The 16,881-nt window shown below is 43.4% G+C and overlaps 7 protein-coding genes across 7 annotated transcripts in view; 5 read left to right on the top strand and 2 right to left on the bottom strand.

Annotated features, from left to right (window-relative positions):
* The window catches only part of O0I10_010992 (uncharacterized protein), a gene marked incomplete at both ends in the record, with an annotated part of 1,655 nt that extends 953 nt beyond the window's left edge, over nucleotides 1-702 (top strand). Inside the window, 4 exons of the mRNA XM_058490965.1 lie at nucleotides 188-221; nucleotides 286-367; nucleotides 431-507; nucleotides 573-702. Coding sequence (XP_058338255.1) covers nucleotides 188-221; nucleotides 286-367; nucleotides 431-507; nucleotides 573-702 — 323 coding nt within the window. The remainder of the gene's footprint in view (nucleotides 1-187; nucleotides 222-285; nucleotides 368-430; nucleotides 508-572) is intronic.
* Nucleotides 703-873: 171 nt separating this feature from the next.
* O0I10_010993 (uncharacterized protein) lies at nucleotides 874-1,594 on the top strand (the record flags this gene model as incomplete). The annotated part of the gene is made up of 3 exons (XM_058490966.1): nucleotides 874-921; nucleotides 980-1,021; nucleotides 1,100-1,594. The coding sequence occupies 3 exons, from the start codon at nucleotides 874-876 to the stop codon at nucleotides 1,592-1,594; spliced, it is 585 nt and encodes a 194-aa protein (XP_058338256.1).
* A 2,359-nt stretch (nucleotides 1,595-3,953) lies between these two features.
* On the bottom strand, nucleotides 3,954-6,152 carry O0I10_010994 (uncharacterized protein; the record flags this gene model as incomplete). Its single annotated transcript, XM_058490967.1, has 2 exons — nucleotides 3,954-4,099; nucleotides 4,169-6,152. The coding sequence occupies 2 exons, from the start codon at nucleotides 6,150-6,152 to the stop codon at nucleotides 3,954-3,956; spliced, it is 2,130 nt and encodes a 709-aa protein (XP_058338257.1).
* Nucleotides 6,153-6,317: 165 nt separating this feature from the next.
* Nucleotides 6,318-7,756, top strand: O0I10_010995 (uncharacterized protein; the record flags this gene model as incomplete). The annotated part of the gene is made up of 6 exons (XM_058490968.1): nucleotides 6,318-6,363; nucleotides 6,445-6,537; nucleotides 6,618-6,645; nucleotides 6,736-6,808; nucleotides 6,926-7,084; nucleotides 7,274-7,756. 6 exons carry the CDS (start codon nucleotides 6,318-6,320, stop codon nucleotides 7,754-7,756), a joined length of 882 nt encoding a protein of 293 aa, XP_058338258.1.
* Nucleotides 7,757-10,341: 2,585 nt separating this feature from the next.
* On the bottom strand, nucleotides 10,342-11,504 carry O0I10_010996 (uncharacterized protein; the record flags this gene model as incomplete). The annotated part of the gene is made up of 7 exons (XM_058490969.1): nucleotides 10,342-10,638; nucleotides 10,705-10,783; nucleotides 10,844-10,904; nucleotides 10,969-11,040; nucleotides 11,100-11,129; nucleotides 11,193-11,356; nucleotides 11,410-11,504. 7 exons carry the CDS (start codon nucleotides 11,502-11,504, stop codon nucleotides 10,342-10,344), a joined length of 798 nt encoding a protein of 265 aa, XP_058338259.1.
* Nucleotides 11,505-13,532: 2,028 nt separating this feature from the next.
* On the top strand, nucleotides 13,533-14,358 carry O0I10_010997 (uncharacterized protein; the record flags this gene model as incomplete). The annotated part of the gene is made up of 5 exons (XM_058490970.1): nucleotides 13,533-13,600; nucleotides 13,665-13,808; nucleotides 13,864-14,003; nucleotides 14,060-14,178; nucleotides 14,254-14,358. The coding sequence occupies 5 exons, from the start codon at nucleotides 13,533-13,535 to the stop codon at nucleotides 14,356-14,358; spliced, it is 576 nt and encodes a 191-aa protein (XP_058338260.1).
* Nucleotides 14,359-15,552: 1,194 nt separating this feature from the next.
* Nucleotides 15,553-16,638, top strand: O0I10_010998 (uncharacterized protein; the record flags this gene model as incomplete). Its single annotated transcript, XM_058490971.1, has 3 exons — nucleotides 15,553-15,832; nucleotides 15,900-16,240; nucleotides 16,372-16,638. The coding sequence occupies 3 exons, from the start codon at nucleotides 15,553-15,555 to the stop codon at nucleotides 16,636-16,638; spliced, it is 888 nt and encodes a 295-aa protein (XP_058338261.1).
* Nucleotides 16,639-16,881: the final 243 nt, after the last annotated feature.

Consider the following 16,881-nt stretch of genomic DNA (forward strand, 5'->3'; position numbering starts at 1 on the left):
AGAAGGTGGATATCTCTTATGATGCCAATTTCAGGATCCAATGAGAGTATGGTACATATGGTGGCATACCTTGGCGCTGCAGGTTGATTATTGTATTGCCTTCGGATGGTGTATTTGGTTGCAATTCCTTGTGATCACCGTGGTTCAGGGCGTCGTGTGCCTTCCTTACCGAGTTGTCCACAATGAGAGATCACAAGACGTCTTTACATTGCTTCTTTTGGGTATGCTGACAACAAAAGCGTGTGGGTTGGTTTTACTTGTTATCTCACATTGCGTTTATGGTAGGTTGAACATGTTGGATGATGGTACCTCTGGCAGCAACAGGATACGGATCTCAAAGCAAGAATGCTGTATGGTTGGCTCAATGGTATGCATGGTATTGGATCTACAAAGCAAAACCTGTTAATTAACCAACCTTACCAAAAAACAGCAGCAGCACATACTGGATCGGATGGATACAAGGTTATTTACAACCATCAATGGAACGGTATTGAGAAATACCACAAGGTAAGAGTGTTCATTGTGGGATTGGTTGGATTCAAGTGGACTTACCAAACACCATACAATGGCAGAGCCTCTTTCGGCGATGCTATTATTATCAAGGCTGCACGTCAAGGACGTCATTGTATTACACTTTCCTGTGGAGCTCTACATGTTGTGCCCGGGGACAGTGCGACTCATGTTGCGGCCTCAGGGATTTAAAAATGCATCCTCTGTTCGCACGGCTCCATCGTTTTACGGCTATTGATCTCCTTGCCTTTAGAGAGAAGATGGGTATCTCTATTGATGCACTTCATCGCGTCGATCCACAGGAGAGTACCGGTACAATGATGTTTCTTTGGCTGTGCGCTTTTATTATTACTTTGCATCCTGATGGCCTATTTGTTTCCCAAGTCTGCTGGTGATGATTGCGTGATTCAGGTATGTATGGCTCTCATGCTTTTTGGAGACCTTTGCTGAAACGCCTACCATTATTTAGAGGGACCATTGCAGAGAGCTTCTTGTCTTTTGGTGCTTTGGGGTTTACAAGATCACAGCTATGATTGCTAAGTATTGTTGGATGAGTTTGGACAATTGTTTATGGTGCATCTTTTTATAGGTGAATCATGTCAGCCATGGGGAAGTGTTTATGTCTTTGGTGGTGTCAACCTTTATTGCGTCTCGGGTGGTTGGTTACCAAGCAACGGGCGATTTCTCTGGAGAATCTCAGCCAATGAACTTTTATGAGTGGATTGTATCAGCAACTAGCAACAGCATGCATACGATTGGTGCCATATCAAGCTTTATCCCATCATCTGGTTCTTCTCGTTATCGGCAACTCGGTGGGCATCCTGAAATGAAGGTCTCTTATCGATTGATCACATCAGCAACAAGGAACAACTTGTATATCTTTGATATCAGCAACCTTTCTATCTCTTGGTGGTTCTGGTTATCGGCAATTCCTTTGATGGATCTCTACAACTATACGTGTCTTATGGATGGATCATGTCATCAACAAGAAGTGAAGGCCCGCGTTCAAGTCTTTTGTGTCACCAAGGTCATTCATGCATCTCGTCAAGGACTCCATCGTCAAGCTGCATTCCATACCCAATGAAAAAGGATTGGTATCTCATTCATATCGGCTATATCACTGAGTGTACTCCCTTCCGAAGCTAGGATGCTGGTTTGGGATTTTCGATGGATGATTTTTCGATTTGCATGTGGACTTGGGTAGCACATTGGTTCGTTCTCGCTCCTTGTAAAGGCTCTTCGGCATCGTGTAAGTATGCTATCTTTGGTGGTACAAGTATTACTCAACCTTCTCACTGTATATACCCATCAAGTATCGTTCCATCGTTTACAACTTACAACGCGGATGCCACCGTAGCGGGCCTTATCAACAAGCGGACGATTGCAAAGAATCGGCTAGATTTGGATATCAGCAGGATTTCGTGCATACATGGCTATCATTGGTAAATGATGATCCGTCTTTTCTACGGTGCCTGCTAACCTCTTCGTTTATTATAGTATGTGGTCTATTCAGCAAGCTACTTGTCTTCTGGTTCTTTGGGATTTTCATGGATGCAGCTATCATTGGATGTCGACATGTTTTCGTGCATACATGGGTATCATTGGTAAATAGCGGATGATCCGTGTTTTGGCTCCAATCCCAATCAACCTCCTCTTTTATTATAGTATGTGGGATATTCAGCAAGCTGCATGTCTTCTGGTGCATTGGGATTTCTATTATGGGTGCAGCTGCCATTGGATGTCAACGTGTTTTCGTGCATATGGCTATCATTGGTAAATAGTGATCCGTTCATCTTTTCCACGCTTACCAACCTTCTCTTTTATTTTAGTATGTGGACTATTCAGCAAGCTACATGTCTTCTGGAGCATTGGTTTTTCTATTATGGGTGCAGCTGTCGTTGGATGTCAACATCTTTTCGTGCACATGGATATCATTGGTAAATGGCGATCCGTTCATTTCTTCAACGCCTGCCAACCTCCTCTTTTATTATAGTACGTTGGCTATTCAGGAAGCTGCCTGTCTTCTGGTCTTTTGGAATTATCTTCGACACTCATTCTTTAACGGACATGCAAAGGAAACAAGGCTCGACTTTTTTTACAATCTTGTTGACAATGAGTAGCCGTTTGCATGAGGTTGTTTCTTGGTGCGATATTACAGCATATAGATCAGCTTTATTCACTACACAACAACTGTGCCATGCGTTGACCATGCTCATCCCTTCATCCACCGATACACGTGTCACTATCCAAACAGCACAGTGCTACAGGAGCTTTTCGATTATGATCCAGGCGTTTATCAAGGTATAAAAGAGAACGGAGGAGTCTATGATCAAGACAAGATGAATAACAGTATGGATCGTTCAAGCAGTACGACGTGATGTTCGATTTGAATGAAACGTTATCAACTATCAAGCACCGTGCAATACAAGCAATCTTCGCTGTACATCGCATGTCACAACCTGGTGGAGCTGCGATAGGAAATATTCAAGGAAAGAGATAGACCAACAGCGGATGGAAAACGAGGTGTATCAGCAGCATTCACATGATGACTCTTTCTTATTGGACTTGCAATGGTATGATGGATGGATGCAATCAAGTGCAGTGATGGGATATCCTGGAATGTTGCTGTGGCTACTTGGCGCGTTGTCAGCACCGATTGCGTGAAGGTATCATCTACTCGCCTTTCATAAATCAGCACTACATCCTCAAACGACGTCTTACTTTGTGGGATTTGAGCACAGCATGCGATTTGGTATGTCATTGTTCGATGATGATGGTTATTGCCACCTTGCTTATCTCATATCCTGATTTATGCATGACATTCAATCACACCATGACTCGTTGTGCAGGTGCTTCATCAATCTATCAAGAAGGGCACGCCGCTGTTGATAAGATTGCCATGCTATTGACTATACCCACTATTGAAATCAAGGAATTCGACTTCGGCGATACAACAATCACTCGTATACACCTTGCTTGACTTGGAGGAAGAAGTGGACAAATGTCTTCACCCGCATCTTGTTGAGATTCGCCCAAAGTCGACAACTGGATACCTTCATAGTAATCGGAGGATGTCAAAGCCGAATCTTGTGCTCATTCTCGCATTCCGAGGACCTCATTCAACCATCATCATTTACGTTTATCACATCTACTATATATTCACTCCCGCCTGTTGTATGTACATATCCATCAACAGATATAATAATAATACATTTGGGCCTGCCAGCAGTTGTTTGGTCGATGTACTTGAGTCTCTTTATTATTGAGTTATTTTGGACAAGTTTAATGCAAAAGAGCGGATATTAAGCGTCCATCACGCAAGAAATTAAAAGGTGGAGGGGAAAAGATGCAATTATGACAAGTGTATCAGGGACACAGAGTATATGAGAACGAGACTCTGGATGATGGAGAGGGAATAAAGAACCGAATTTGATATCAGCTGACTATGCGGCCGGCGCACTATGCCCACTGATGAATCCAGAACATATCAGGTCGTCCTCATTCATGGTCAACGGAGAAGAACCTGGAGACCACATGCACACTCGGAAGAGCAATCGTCGTAATCGTTCATTGGAATTGCGGCAACCAGCTAAAAAAGAAATTAAGCACATGTTAATCATAGCACATGATAATTCATCACACAACCCAATGTACATACCCATTGCAGCACGTTCAAACCAGACTGCAGCTTGATGTAAATCGATTTGGCATCCAAGTCCTTTCTCGTAGCAGTTGCCAAGATGATACTGTGCAGCAATGTGATCTTGTGCTGCAGCACGCTTAAAGAGATCGAATGCAGCTTCAAAGTCTTGATCCACACCGAGACCGCATTGAACATGAACACCAAGCTTGTCGAGTGCTCGTGCATGGTTTTGAGCAGCAGCATGACGATACCAATAGACAGCCTTACGATCATCCTTGTCAACACCAATGCCATTGGCATAGCAATAGCCGAGATTGCATTGAGCCCATGGGTTCTTTTGACGAGCCGATTTGTGATACCAGTACACTGCTCTAGCAGCATCCTTCTTGACACCAAGTCCTTCCTCATAGCAAAAGCCAAGCGAGTTTTGTGCAAGAGCATTACCTTGTTCAGCCGAACGACGGAACCACTTTACAGCTTCACGTTCATTTTTGGGGACACCAATACCATTACGATAGCAGTAACCAAGAGACAATTGTGCTGGAGCATGATTTTCTTCGGCTGACAAATAGTACCAAAAGACGGCTTCTTGTTCATTGGCAGTGACACCGATACCATTTTGATAGCAATAGCCAAGAGAGTGATAGGCGAAAATATTACCACGTTCAGCTGATCGGCGATACCACTTTACGGCTTCCATTTCATTACGGTCGACACCAATACCATTTTGATAGCAAAAACCAAGATTGTGTTGTGCACGAGCATGACCTTGTGCAGCCGCACGACGATACCAGAATGCACCAAGCTCATCATTCTTGTCAACGCCAATACCGTTTTGGTAGCAGTAACCGAGATTGCATTCTGCCCATGGATATCCTTGTTCAGCTGAACGCTGGTACCAATGTGCTGCTCGTGATAAATCTTGCTTGACGCCAATGCCATCTTCGTAACAATAGCCAAGAGAATTTTGTGCAAATGCGTTGCCTTGTTCAGCAGCAATACGATACCAACGTACGGCTTCGTTGACATCACGTTCGACACCAATACCATCCTCATAGCAATAACCAACATTGTAGATAGCCACTGTTTCGCCTTGAGCTGCTGCTAATCGATACCATCGCATTGCTTCAGTGTCATCTTTGGTAACACCGAATCCTTCGCCGTAGCAATAACCGAGAATGCCTTGGCCACGAGCATTGCCTTGTTCTGCACTCGCCTTATACCATCGAAAAGCTGCATGTTCATCACGTGGCATACCAACACCATCATGGTAGCACACACCCAGTGCATATTGACAATTGGCATCACCATCCAAAGTAGCTGCTTCAACAATCCATCCAACAGGGTTGGTATGAGCAATACGTCGCACGCGTTCAGCCCATGCTTCTGCTTCGGCACGATCAATCTTTACATTGGGTCGACCATATTTACGCAAAAAGGAAAGACGAGCCATGGCAAGACCATCCTCGTGCTCAGCGGCTTTTAGATAATGTTGCTCACATTGCATGAAATCCTTCTCGACACCAAGACCGAATTCGTAACAAAAGCCAAGGACTCCTTCTGCTTGAGCATGGCCCAATGATACTGCTCGGCGTAGATAAGTCACTGCAAGAGATGCATCCTTGTTGTGTCCTCGACGACCGAAAAGGTGATTGTTGGCCATTTTAAAAATGAGACGTGCGGAGTGATTGTAACTGGTTGACGACATCAAAGCGGGATTGGCTGTTGCAGTGGAAGTTGTAGTGGTTGTGCTAGAGCGAGATGGCATAGCTGGTCTTTCGTTTAGAGGAGAAGACAATGAATGATGTTGTTGGTGTGATGAACAAGTCATTGCACTGCGAGTGGATGATGGTTGAGGAGGATGTTGATTAGTCGAGGATGATGATGATGATGATGAGTCGTTTGTGAGGTTGTGCTTTGATGTCAAGGTATGTTGTCGAGAGTGAAGTAGTAAATGTGACAAGGGAGTGGATGTGGGAGGTGGATGAGGAGGAGCCATGGTGGTGGAGGTGGAGGTGGTAGTAGTAGTGGTAGTGGTGGGTGGTGGAATATTAGGGAAAAAGGAAAGAAACAAGTAAAAGAAGATGGATGTGCATTCAAATGTGTGCAATTAAACGAAATGGTTGGTGTCACCTGGAACTCAAATTGGTTTCTCTTTTGTTGAATGGTGTCAATCACTCTCTCTTTTACTCCTCTCCCTTTCTGTGAAAGTAAGTGGGTCTCATCATCCTTCGCTACCACCCCCCTCCCCCTATAATATTCATCCCCTAACTTGAATCCCATCATATCAGTGAACCCATTAGTGGATCATATTCGTCTCACGCTCAGGGCTTGTTTCAAAGGCACAAGGCTATCTCCTTCCGCATTTGACTCCCTACTTCAGGGTAACATTATCTCCTCCTACTACTACCACGCGTTTGTTTTCTCTTTTTCGTTTTTGCTAACAATAGACTATCCCACCTAGCTCTCACGTGCCTTGCTATCGGTCTACGGTAAGAAGAAACATCATGTTGTCTCTCTTGGTTTATGACACAAGGAACACTATTGTGGTTGGTGTGTCTCGGTTCTGACTTTGGTTTCAGTGCTGCCCATCTCGTCGATGTCTGCAATGTGGGTTCAGATCGCGCTGTCCCGTTGATTACCCAGCTGCGTCAGGTACACTTTTTTTCAACCCATCACTGAATGATATGACATAGTGCCCTGAAAATCATTCGTCCCCCAAAAAACCTCTTTTCGTCAACCTCCCCCCTAACACAATTCCCCCTTGTATAGCATCCATTATGCAAATCATTGGTCCTTCTTCAATTCGGTCAAGACTATACTTTCATTTGTCATCGTGAGACACTACAAAGTCATTTGGATACAACATTGAATAAGCCTGAGCAACGGGACTATGTCGATGTACGAGGAAAGCAAGGTCCTCCCATCAAGGTAATCTTTTCTTTCTCTCTTTTAACCCCGTGTTTCTCATGCTTCCTTATCACTGTTTTGCTCTCATTCTCCTCTTCCGCACACACACTCACACACACACAAACCCCCCCCCACCTTAAGACACAGCCTCTCTTTACCCTCACCTCCCCCTAAAAAGCATACTCATGTATATGACTACGACTACTATAGAGATCATCTCCACCACCAGTGTTGATAAATTGGTTGCAGCAACGCCTCTTGCCTTTTGTGAATCAAAAAGACGACCCCTTTTTCCTTTCCAGAATGGTGCCATATTACATGGTGGCCTTGACTGGGTGGCTACTCGAATATCCGATCATTTACTGTTCCCATGATGAGGATCCAAATGAAACAACCGACAACGATCTTGATCGTGAATGGGATCCATGGCAAGTCCGACCCAACTGTCTTGGCGACCGACCCCTTTGTTTGGTCCGTGTATGGATCACTCATCCACATCAACAAAGATACATGCTATTGAGCTTTACTTATCCAAAGGAGTTGACAATTGCCAATCCGGTTGCCATGATACAATCAAAGTACCAGCACAGGCTTCTTCAAGTCGCACATGACGACCACTCTTTAGAGTTTATCCGTGGTGCCCACGTGGATGTTTCGCATGAAACGGTGACACTAGACCGAGTCGCGCTTTGATCCACCCATTCTTCCCTCTCGCTTCATTTGACTGCCTTCAATGTATGTGTGGCGGCGCACATATCAGGATCCATATCCATCGGCCGACAAATCAAATACGCCCCATATCGCACCTTTCTCGTTGCCATGTTCTATTTTGAAAAAGGAGACAAGCAATTAAAAATCACTGCATGTTGTCTTCTATTAAAAGAACTTTTTGACCCCATTTACCAAACAATGATGGTGTGATCCTTTTTAATGAGCTCGTGCTACATCACCCCATGGCAACAAGAATCAGCATTGACCACCACCATATCACTTGGCAGTAACATGCCTTTTTTTGTGTACCTGTCGATCATGGATGGTGGAAGAGTGACTATTTTGAGTTGCCATGGTGATGGGGGAAATTGAAACCGGTTCTCATGTCTTCTTCTTCCCCGCGGGTTTACCACCCCATTGCCCATTTACCTTCTGAAACAAGTACCTGCATATGGATCATTTTTCAACATGATTAAAGTTTTCCTTTGTACATAGTATACTTTTCAAAGACAAGGGTGGCCTGATGATGTTGTTGTGTGTTTCCATTAAGCAATGAATGATCATGCCATTCATGTTGCATTGTGCATTGTGCGCATTTTCGTATGCCAGCTGATGTTGTTCTTTGGCAGCAGGTGTGCTTGTATAGATAGATCCGCAAGGCTGTGTAATATAGATGAAGCGTGGCGATGACAGCCCTAAAGTATAACCATCCATTTTTTCCCAGGCTTCTGCTGATGCAAGTTTGTCACTTGAGTTTACCACAAACGCTCATATTGCATCTACCCCGCACACAATGATGCACATCTTACGCATGGATTCATTCATATTGTATGCATTGTATCGTCATGACACAAACACCCAATAGGATAGTAAGGATAGCGCTTTGGCGTGATGGTGTCACGCGGGTCTATAATTCACTGTAGCACACATCCATTTAATCCAAGATGGTGTGGGAAGCAGCAACACGCAAGTAAACGCAAATCGAACATGTCAAAAAGGCGACGCGCTCACCCAACAACAAGCGTATAAAAGAAGAAAAAGTGTTTTTATTACTCTGTTCCCTCTTATGAATGATGATAATGAGCATACACGGATTTACTTTTCGTGACAGCAGAGAAGAAGGTGAGAGAGTGAGAGGGAAAGGAAAGGGGATTGGGAATACATAAAGAAACTTTTTGTTGAGGATATGTATATGTATAGCATAATGATACAAAGGGAATAATGTGTGTGATGCAATAATGGTGTTTTGCTTTTTGGAAAAGAGAATGCGTAAAACTGGGATATGAGCATGTCAATAGAGAAAGAAAGAAAACCATGCAAGTATGGGATAATGCAAATGTATGTGCTTGATGATTGAGAATGCTGTATCTTTTAGCGTGGACGATGTCGAGCTGGGCAGTTCCAGGCAATGTGGCCTTGACGTCCACAATACGAGCAAGCCGACGAGTTGTTCATGATGTTGTAATGAAGAAGATATAAATGCATAAACAGTGTTCAAAGAAACGATGGCACACCAGGATCTGGCAGAGGTAAAGAAAAAGTAAAAGAGAGAGAGGAGGATCTTATCTTATCAAGATGTTGAAGGACCCGTTATTTCGCTTTCCAGGGTGCTCTTTTATAGTCGTTGTGGGGCGAATGGCTGATGTTGGATCCAAACATCCAATGGCGTTACATGTTGACGCGTGTGTGAGAAAAAGTCATCACCATCGCCCGCCTGTTGGCAAACCTTATCGTGATTGTCTCCATCCCCCGTCACTTTTGGTAGTTGTCACCGCATGACTGGATCAAACATGTATCCACTTTATGCACACACGCGTGCTTTTACATTTACGTTATGCCATCCTATAGCATGGTGTTGATGGAGAATGCAATAGCTACATAAAGGATCATGACGTGGTTGCCCAACAAAATGGGGCAATGAGACACACACACACACTCCTCCCTTTAGATGTGTCACACCAACTCGCCTCCATCAAACCTTTCTTGGTTACAAATAAAACCCTCTCTGTGTTGTGTATGGGGTGTTGTATAGGTGCTCCGCGGAACAAATGGAAACCTTGAGTATTCAACCTTAATAATGATCATTGACACACATGAAAGAGTGGTATCGCCTTTTTGATTTATCGCATCATCCATCTTGTTGCTATTACCTACTACCTACCGCAGGTGATGATGTTGCCGGTCAATGCACGTTCCGATGTTGCCCGGCAAAAAGGAGCATGTTGTATGCGATCCTATCAGCTGTTCTTGGTGCTTGCTCCTTCCATTGTTTTATGTTTGGCATGTTGTTGTCGGCATCCTAGCAACTTGTGTGCGTTATAAATTTTTAAGCAGCCCATGTTTCAAGGTGTGCTTGGCAGTGGCACATAATGAGCATATCACACAAATGGCCTTGTTGCGAAACAGCATTAACCTATTCATGGTCTCAAACATGCTAGTGATCAAGGTATAATGTTTTAAAAATATATATTTGATAAAAGAGGATGATCCCGAGTCAACTACTGCTAAAGGCTAAGGGAAAAAAAGGGAGTTGTCAAGGGAGAGTGAATAGCAAATCAAGTACAAATTCAAACAGGGATGCTCAGCATATCCATGATCTTTTCTAATTTGGAATTGCCACCAAGTTGCTCAATTTCTTTACGTGCCTCGACTTCGATGTTGGCCAAAAACTTGCGACAATAGTCAAACGTGCCCGTTCGCTCAAGGAGTTGTAAAGCATACTGTTTGATCTCCAATGAATCGCTGCGTTTCTTAAGAATGTTAAGCAGCTGGCGGTTGTTAGGATCGCTGCGAATCGAGTGGATGATTGGGAATGAGAATTTGCCTTCGGTCAAGTCTTCACAAAAGCCCTTGTTGTCAGCATACTACATCATGCAACGAACACGGTAAATTCGATTGAGCGATCAAATGGGCATGGGAGCATAAAATACCTGCTGTGATTGGAGATTCATATAATCATCACGCACTTGAAAATGGATACCGATCTTGCTCACCAAACCAGTGTAATCCCTAATGATCCCCTTGTCATCAACAACGTTGGAATTTGATCATTTTGTTGCCACCACTTACTGTTTGGATGTGCTGGCAGCTTGCATAAGTTTCACGGCCAAGCGGAGCAAACCACCCGTTTCTATATCATGATACCAAGGAAGGGTGAGTAGGTTTGGCTTGTCAAGGGTGCTTGCGATACATACTATTGTCCACCATCTCGATAAATTCTTCCTCTGTAGGACATGTAGCTGTGTCACGCCAATAAAGTTCCATGCCTAAACAAGGAATCAGTACTTTCATTGTTCTCTTTTTCCCCCTTTTTAGCCTTTGTTACCTTGACCACGATGAAGATTGACGAGCTCCTCTAAAATAAACATGACGTATAAACACCATGGCAGGCTTGGATGTAAAGATGTTGAGCACATACCTGTGTAGATCTTGACCATTTCCGGATTCTTGAGCTTGATGATCTCGTCGAGTGCCAAAAAGTAGACGTAATTAGCACAATTGATGGTTTGTGGCAAACCAAACAAATGATGGGCTGCAGGAACACCACGACGCAACACCGAGTCATCTTCAACATCATCGATGCTATAGGCGAGGTATGAGTATGATAGCCTTGATAACAACCCTACAACGCTTACAGCAAGCTGGCACTGTGGAGCATGCCGATCACTTTGGTGATGGCAAGTAGCTCGTCTTGAGGTACTTGGAGCCATACATTAAATGCAGCAATCATCTTGGTTCTAACATCCTTGCCGGGATGAGCACAAAGGTACTCGTATGGTTCAAGAAGGATCTATTTTTTGGGTCATTATCATTATAAAACTCATGCGTCTTTCTTTTACTTGCCTCATCTTGTGCTTTTTTGGCAGGTGGATTGTCCAAGCTTTGATTGATGTTGAGCCTGAAGCTTGTGTTCATATTGGCAATACCATTGGGTGCAACGCCTTGGAGTTGAGTACTTGTCAGCATATCGATAATAGCAAGGTAGAGAAAAAGAAAGACAATGAGAAATGAGAAGCGTTTGGCAAATGGCCGTTTTAACGTTTTCATGCAATGCATATTTCTTTGTCTTGTAAGCTGCAGCTCGATCATTTCAGCTACCCCTTTTGACATGGCTAAAGGTGTATGTGATCGCAGGATTTCCCACACACGCACACACACAGGCCGTGTCTCCCTTTTTCTCCATCCCAAAAGTAGTATTTTCTTTGTGTTGAAGCGATTTGTATACCCCCAAATGCTCCTTAGAGGGAAAGAAAAAATGCTATCCCTGCGTTGGGAAAAACGTCACATAGCTCCTTGACATGACCAGGACTCTTTATGTGTGTGTGTTATACACTCGTATACAAGATATAGCGTAGTTGACAACGGGATTTTCGGGGGAGGGTATGCATCGAGGGAGAAAAAAGGCATCGAATCTGACAACCATTCACTGTTTTGATCCCCTTTTAGTGGTGACTTGTATCTTGTTTCGACAGGTTTTGACGGCCTTGTCATGCAGATTGAGACCACTAGCACCTACTTTTTCGGATCCTCTCTTTCTTTCTTCCGTAAAGGCCACCTCCTCAGGCACACTACTATACCCCAATAGGTTGAATCGAGCATCCATTTGTCTTGATTCGCACATCACAGCATGCCATTTCGTGTCAATAAACAATGGGCTGTGCGTTGGCTATTCTTCCTATATTATCATGATCATAGAGATACTTGTATTGCCATTGTTGGGCACCCTAATGTGGTTAGCGGGTATCACTTAAATGTTGAGTGTTAATATCATCAACCACCTTAGCTGCCCTATATCACCACTACATGATCAAGCGTCAAAGACAACTTATTCCAAGATGCTCATGTAACCTTTCAAGGTACAGTAGAACGTTTGAGAATATCGGGAACAAGATGCATAATAATGTGCGCATGAGCCATGCCATGATACACTATAAAATTGCTATTTACATACATTCTCCTGCGAGAAGCCACGCCACCATTACTACTTTTTCATGCAGGAGACATCAGCTACTGTAGTATGAGTGGGTTTTATAGAAATACAATAGTATGGGGTGAATGGGAGTGGATCACGTTGTGTATGTGGTATCACAATAGCACATCAATTGACAGTACCATGACGACCGGTAACAAGAACAACAATGAAATGCTCTGTTGCTTCATTGTTTATTGTCATACGTGTTGAGGATAATTGTGTGCTAGCAGCACGATCCATGTATAGTTGAAACGAGTTGCTTTTATGGCATATGGATAAAATAGTTTCTCGCCTAATAAGGTTGATAATATAGCTGCTGTTGTAGCCAGATGATGTATCGTTACCAAGTCAGCAGTTTGCCAGATCCAAGTGATTAAAAGTAGCCCGATTTTGCTGAGCATCCAAGGGCATCATGCATCCGCAGGCATTGTAGTACAAGTCTCAGCTCATCCACATCCACGTTCAAGGAGCACTTTTACTTTAATGTGGGGTATAAAGGCCATTTATTTGTAAGGCTTCAAATCCTTGGTGATTAAAAAAAAGGTGCATTCATGTTGACAGCTGGCTTAGAGTTGATCCATTTATCTAGACCTATGGTGCGTGTAGAATATACAAGGCTATCTTCGGATACTACCACAACCATGAAAGCTTTACCAAAGGATGCGTTGTATCCAAGTGAACGTTCCTGTGTGTTTTGGGATGTGAACTCTCTCTCTCAAAAGGGACAAAAGCCAGCAGGCATCTTCTTTATCTTTTACCGCTTACCCTTTTTTCCCCCAACACACAATGGTCAAGTACGCCGTCATTTGCGCCAGTAACCAGAATCGATCCATGGAGGCACATTATGTGTTAAGGTGCGTACAACAAGAGACGTTGCTATGCTGCATTGGAATCTAAGGTTGACAACCATCGATCTAGCAAACATGGCTTCAATGTGTCATCGTATGGCACGGGCAGTATGGTACGGTTACCTGGCCCTGCTATTGACAAGCCCAATATTTATCCTTTCGGTACACCCTACGATCGTGTATACCAAGAACTCAAGCAACGTGACCCACAATTGTAGGTTGTTGGATATGTGAAGATGCAGGCAGGACCAGTAACCATCATCCAATAGATATACGCAGAACGGCTTGTTATCAATGCTGGATCGGAATCGTAAAGTCAAGGATGCACCACAACGATGGCATGAAGCACACGAAGTATATGATGTTATCATTACATGTGAAGAACGTTGCTTTGATGCAGTAGTGGAAGGTAAAGGGTATCATTTTCATTATACGCAGCATGTCCCTCATCGTTTTGATTTTAAGATTTATCCAATCGAGGACAAGGATACAATGCAAGCACACATGTTTTGAATGTGGAGATCAAGGATAATCACGATGATGCATTACAAGGAGGCAAGGCTATACTGCAGCTGGTTGAGATGGTAGGTTGATTGAAGGAAGGATGTGCATGCATGGAATGTTCCTCTATAACACATTGTGCATCATCATTTATATAGATCGAGGCTGCTACCGACGTGGATGCGGAAATTGGCGGTATCATTGATAGCTTTTCAAGCAAGAATCCCAAATTCCCTTTACTTCATACAGTCGCCTATTTCTGATAAAATCATCATCATTCTTGTGCATACGTTCAATGGTACGACGTCGATAAGAGGTTTTCTAATTCTGTGTAAGAGAAACCGTGGGGAAAAAGGAAGGATGGGCCAATGGCATGGATGGGATCGATAAGATGCTTCATATATACCCAATTCGCTGGTTGCTGATAGATAAAGGATTATCATCAATGGATGGTATAGATATATAAATCGGGCAATGGTATAATATTTTGCTTTCTACTCCATGACGACATGATGATCTCTGTAATACTACTACTACTGCTACTCCTCCTCTCCACTCTTCACTCTTGTCGTTTGTTACATAGCTTTACAGTAGCAACAACCGAAACATCAGCACCAGCACCAGCAGCAGCGGCGATTTTGATTTGCACCATTCATGCAAATGAGTCAAGAGAGTTGAACTCCAGCGACATGGAATCGATAGCAAAAAGTGAGGTATATTGCATGTGGTATGTGCATGATAAGCACCATTATGCAAATGCCTTGAATACCCCGCAAAATGTCTCGGATGGTGGAAAGGTGAGCAAAAGCGTTGGTCCAAAGTGATAGGGGATAGGTTTTATCTCACCCAATGAGAAGATTGAAATCCGATTCGTCCTTTTGAGTCACGGTTTGATTCAAAGGATCCGAACTTATCCGCTGTTTACCAGCTTGCTCCATTTGTGCATGTCGATCAAGGGGAGAAAAAGAAAGGCGCGGCTAATCTATTCCATCATCATCATCAGCCCCCCTTCTTTATTTCCCCTTGAGTCATAATGATGATGATCATGACGATGGTATAGGGATGTTATGTATGTACATTATGGATGAGAATGATAGTAAAAGTAGTAGCAGCAGTGGGTCATAAGAAACATTTAACACATGGTGTGGGGTATTTCCATCCTGATTGCCGGTGGCTATATACACGGGCTATATCGGAAAAAGTTTTTCCATAGAACGGAGCAAAAAGAAAGACTCAATGAACGATCGGATGTACCTGAAAGAGACAGCTGCATTATTATATATAGATCATTCTTTTTTTCCTTTGTTCCTTATTATTATCCTCCTCCTCCTCCCTTCTCTTCCACTCTTTGTGTGCACATTCATAACGTCTCGTTGTATCCATTGACGACGGCACTCTTTATTCCTCTCTCTCTCGAAACACAGCAACGACACATTTTTAATATCTAAACCATCACCATGTCAACATCAGCAAAGAAATCCACTCCTTTTTGGTTTGGTGGTGCTGCTTCTTGTGTGGCAGCCACTTGTGTTCACCCACTCGATCTCACCAAGGTGCGATTGCAAACCATGAAGGGCAATGCCAACATGGGCATGCTTGGCACCATGATCAAGATTGCTCGCACAGAGGGACCTCTTCGGTTGTATGCCGGTTTATCAGCAAGCATTCTTCGACAAGCTACTTATTCTACGGTACGATTCGGTGTCTATGAAAGACTCAAGCAAAGTACTTCATCTTGTAAGTGTGAATGACATTGATTATCCAACATGTGTTTGCTCATATGAAAGCATATGGTGTCATGTAGCACCTAGTATATGGCAATTGTTGCTATGTTCGAGTGCAGCTGGTGCTTTGGGTGGAGCATGTGGCAATCCCGGTGATGTTATCAATGTCAGAATGCAAAACGATGGTCAGCTGCCACCTCAACAACGCCGTCATTACAAGAATGCATTGGATGGTCTTGTGCGGATAAGCCGTGAGGAAGGTGTCAGTGCGCTATTCCGAGGCGTTGGTCCCAATGTCAACCGTGCTATCCTTATGACTTCTTCCCAATGCGTCTCCTATGACATCTTTAAGGATTTGCTCTTAAATCACACCCCAATGAAGGATGGCCTTACTACTCATTTCACATCTAGTGTACTTGCGGTAAGTTGATTGGAAAGGATTACATTGTGGGGAACGAGAGCGAGAGAGGGTGGGACAACATTACGGAACCGGATCCACAAACACCCGAGAGCTTGATTACTCATCATGATGACATTTTTCCATTCATGCAGGGTTTGGTGGCAACGACCGTATGCTCTCCAGTCGATGTGATCAAGACACGTATCATGTCAGCAAGCACTTCCGAACGTAGATTATCATCCATGACCATCATGTCACAAATGTACAAAATGGAAGGCATTCGATCTTTCTTCAAGGGCTGGACACCTGCATTCATTCGTCTCGGCCCTCAAACCATCATCACTTTTGTCGTCTTGGAACAACTCAAAACTTGGCATCATGCTCTGCAAGATCAACAATTGATGGTCGCAAAGATCTAAATCCCATATACTACTTCAAAACGCATTCCCATTATTCCTCCTCCTCCATGATCGCATCGCATAAAAACAACAACCTATCACCATCATATGCCCGCATAGTAGAATAAATTATTATATTCCCTCTGTTTACAAATCCATATCTATCAGGTATCAATCACCTTGTAAGAAATGTGGTCGCCTTTTTTACTTGACACAAAATGAAAAAAACATCTTTTATACACACATTGCGACTCGTATAAATGG

The sequence above is a fragment of the Lichtheimia ornata genome (genome assembly GCF_029851405.1).
Source record: "Lichtheimia ornata isolate CBS 291.66 chromosome Unknown scaffold00080, whole genome shotgun sequence".
Classification (NCBI taxonomy): Eukaryota; Fungi; Mucoromycota; class Mucoromycetes; order Mucorales; family Lichtheimiaceae; genus Lichtheimia; species Lichtheimia ornata.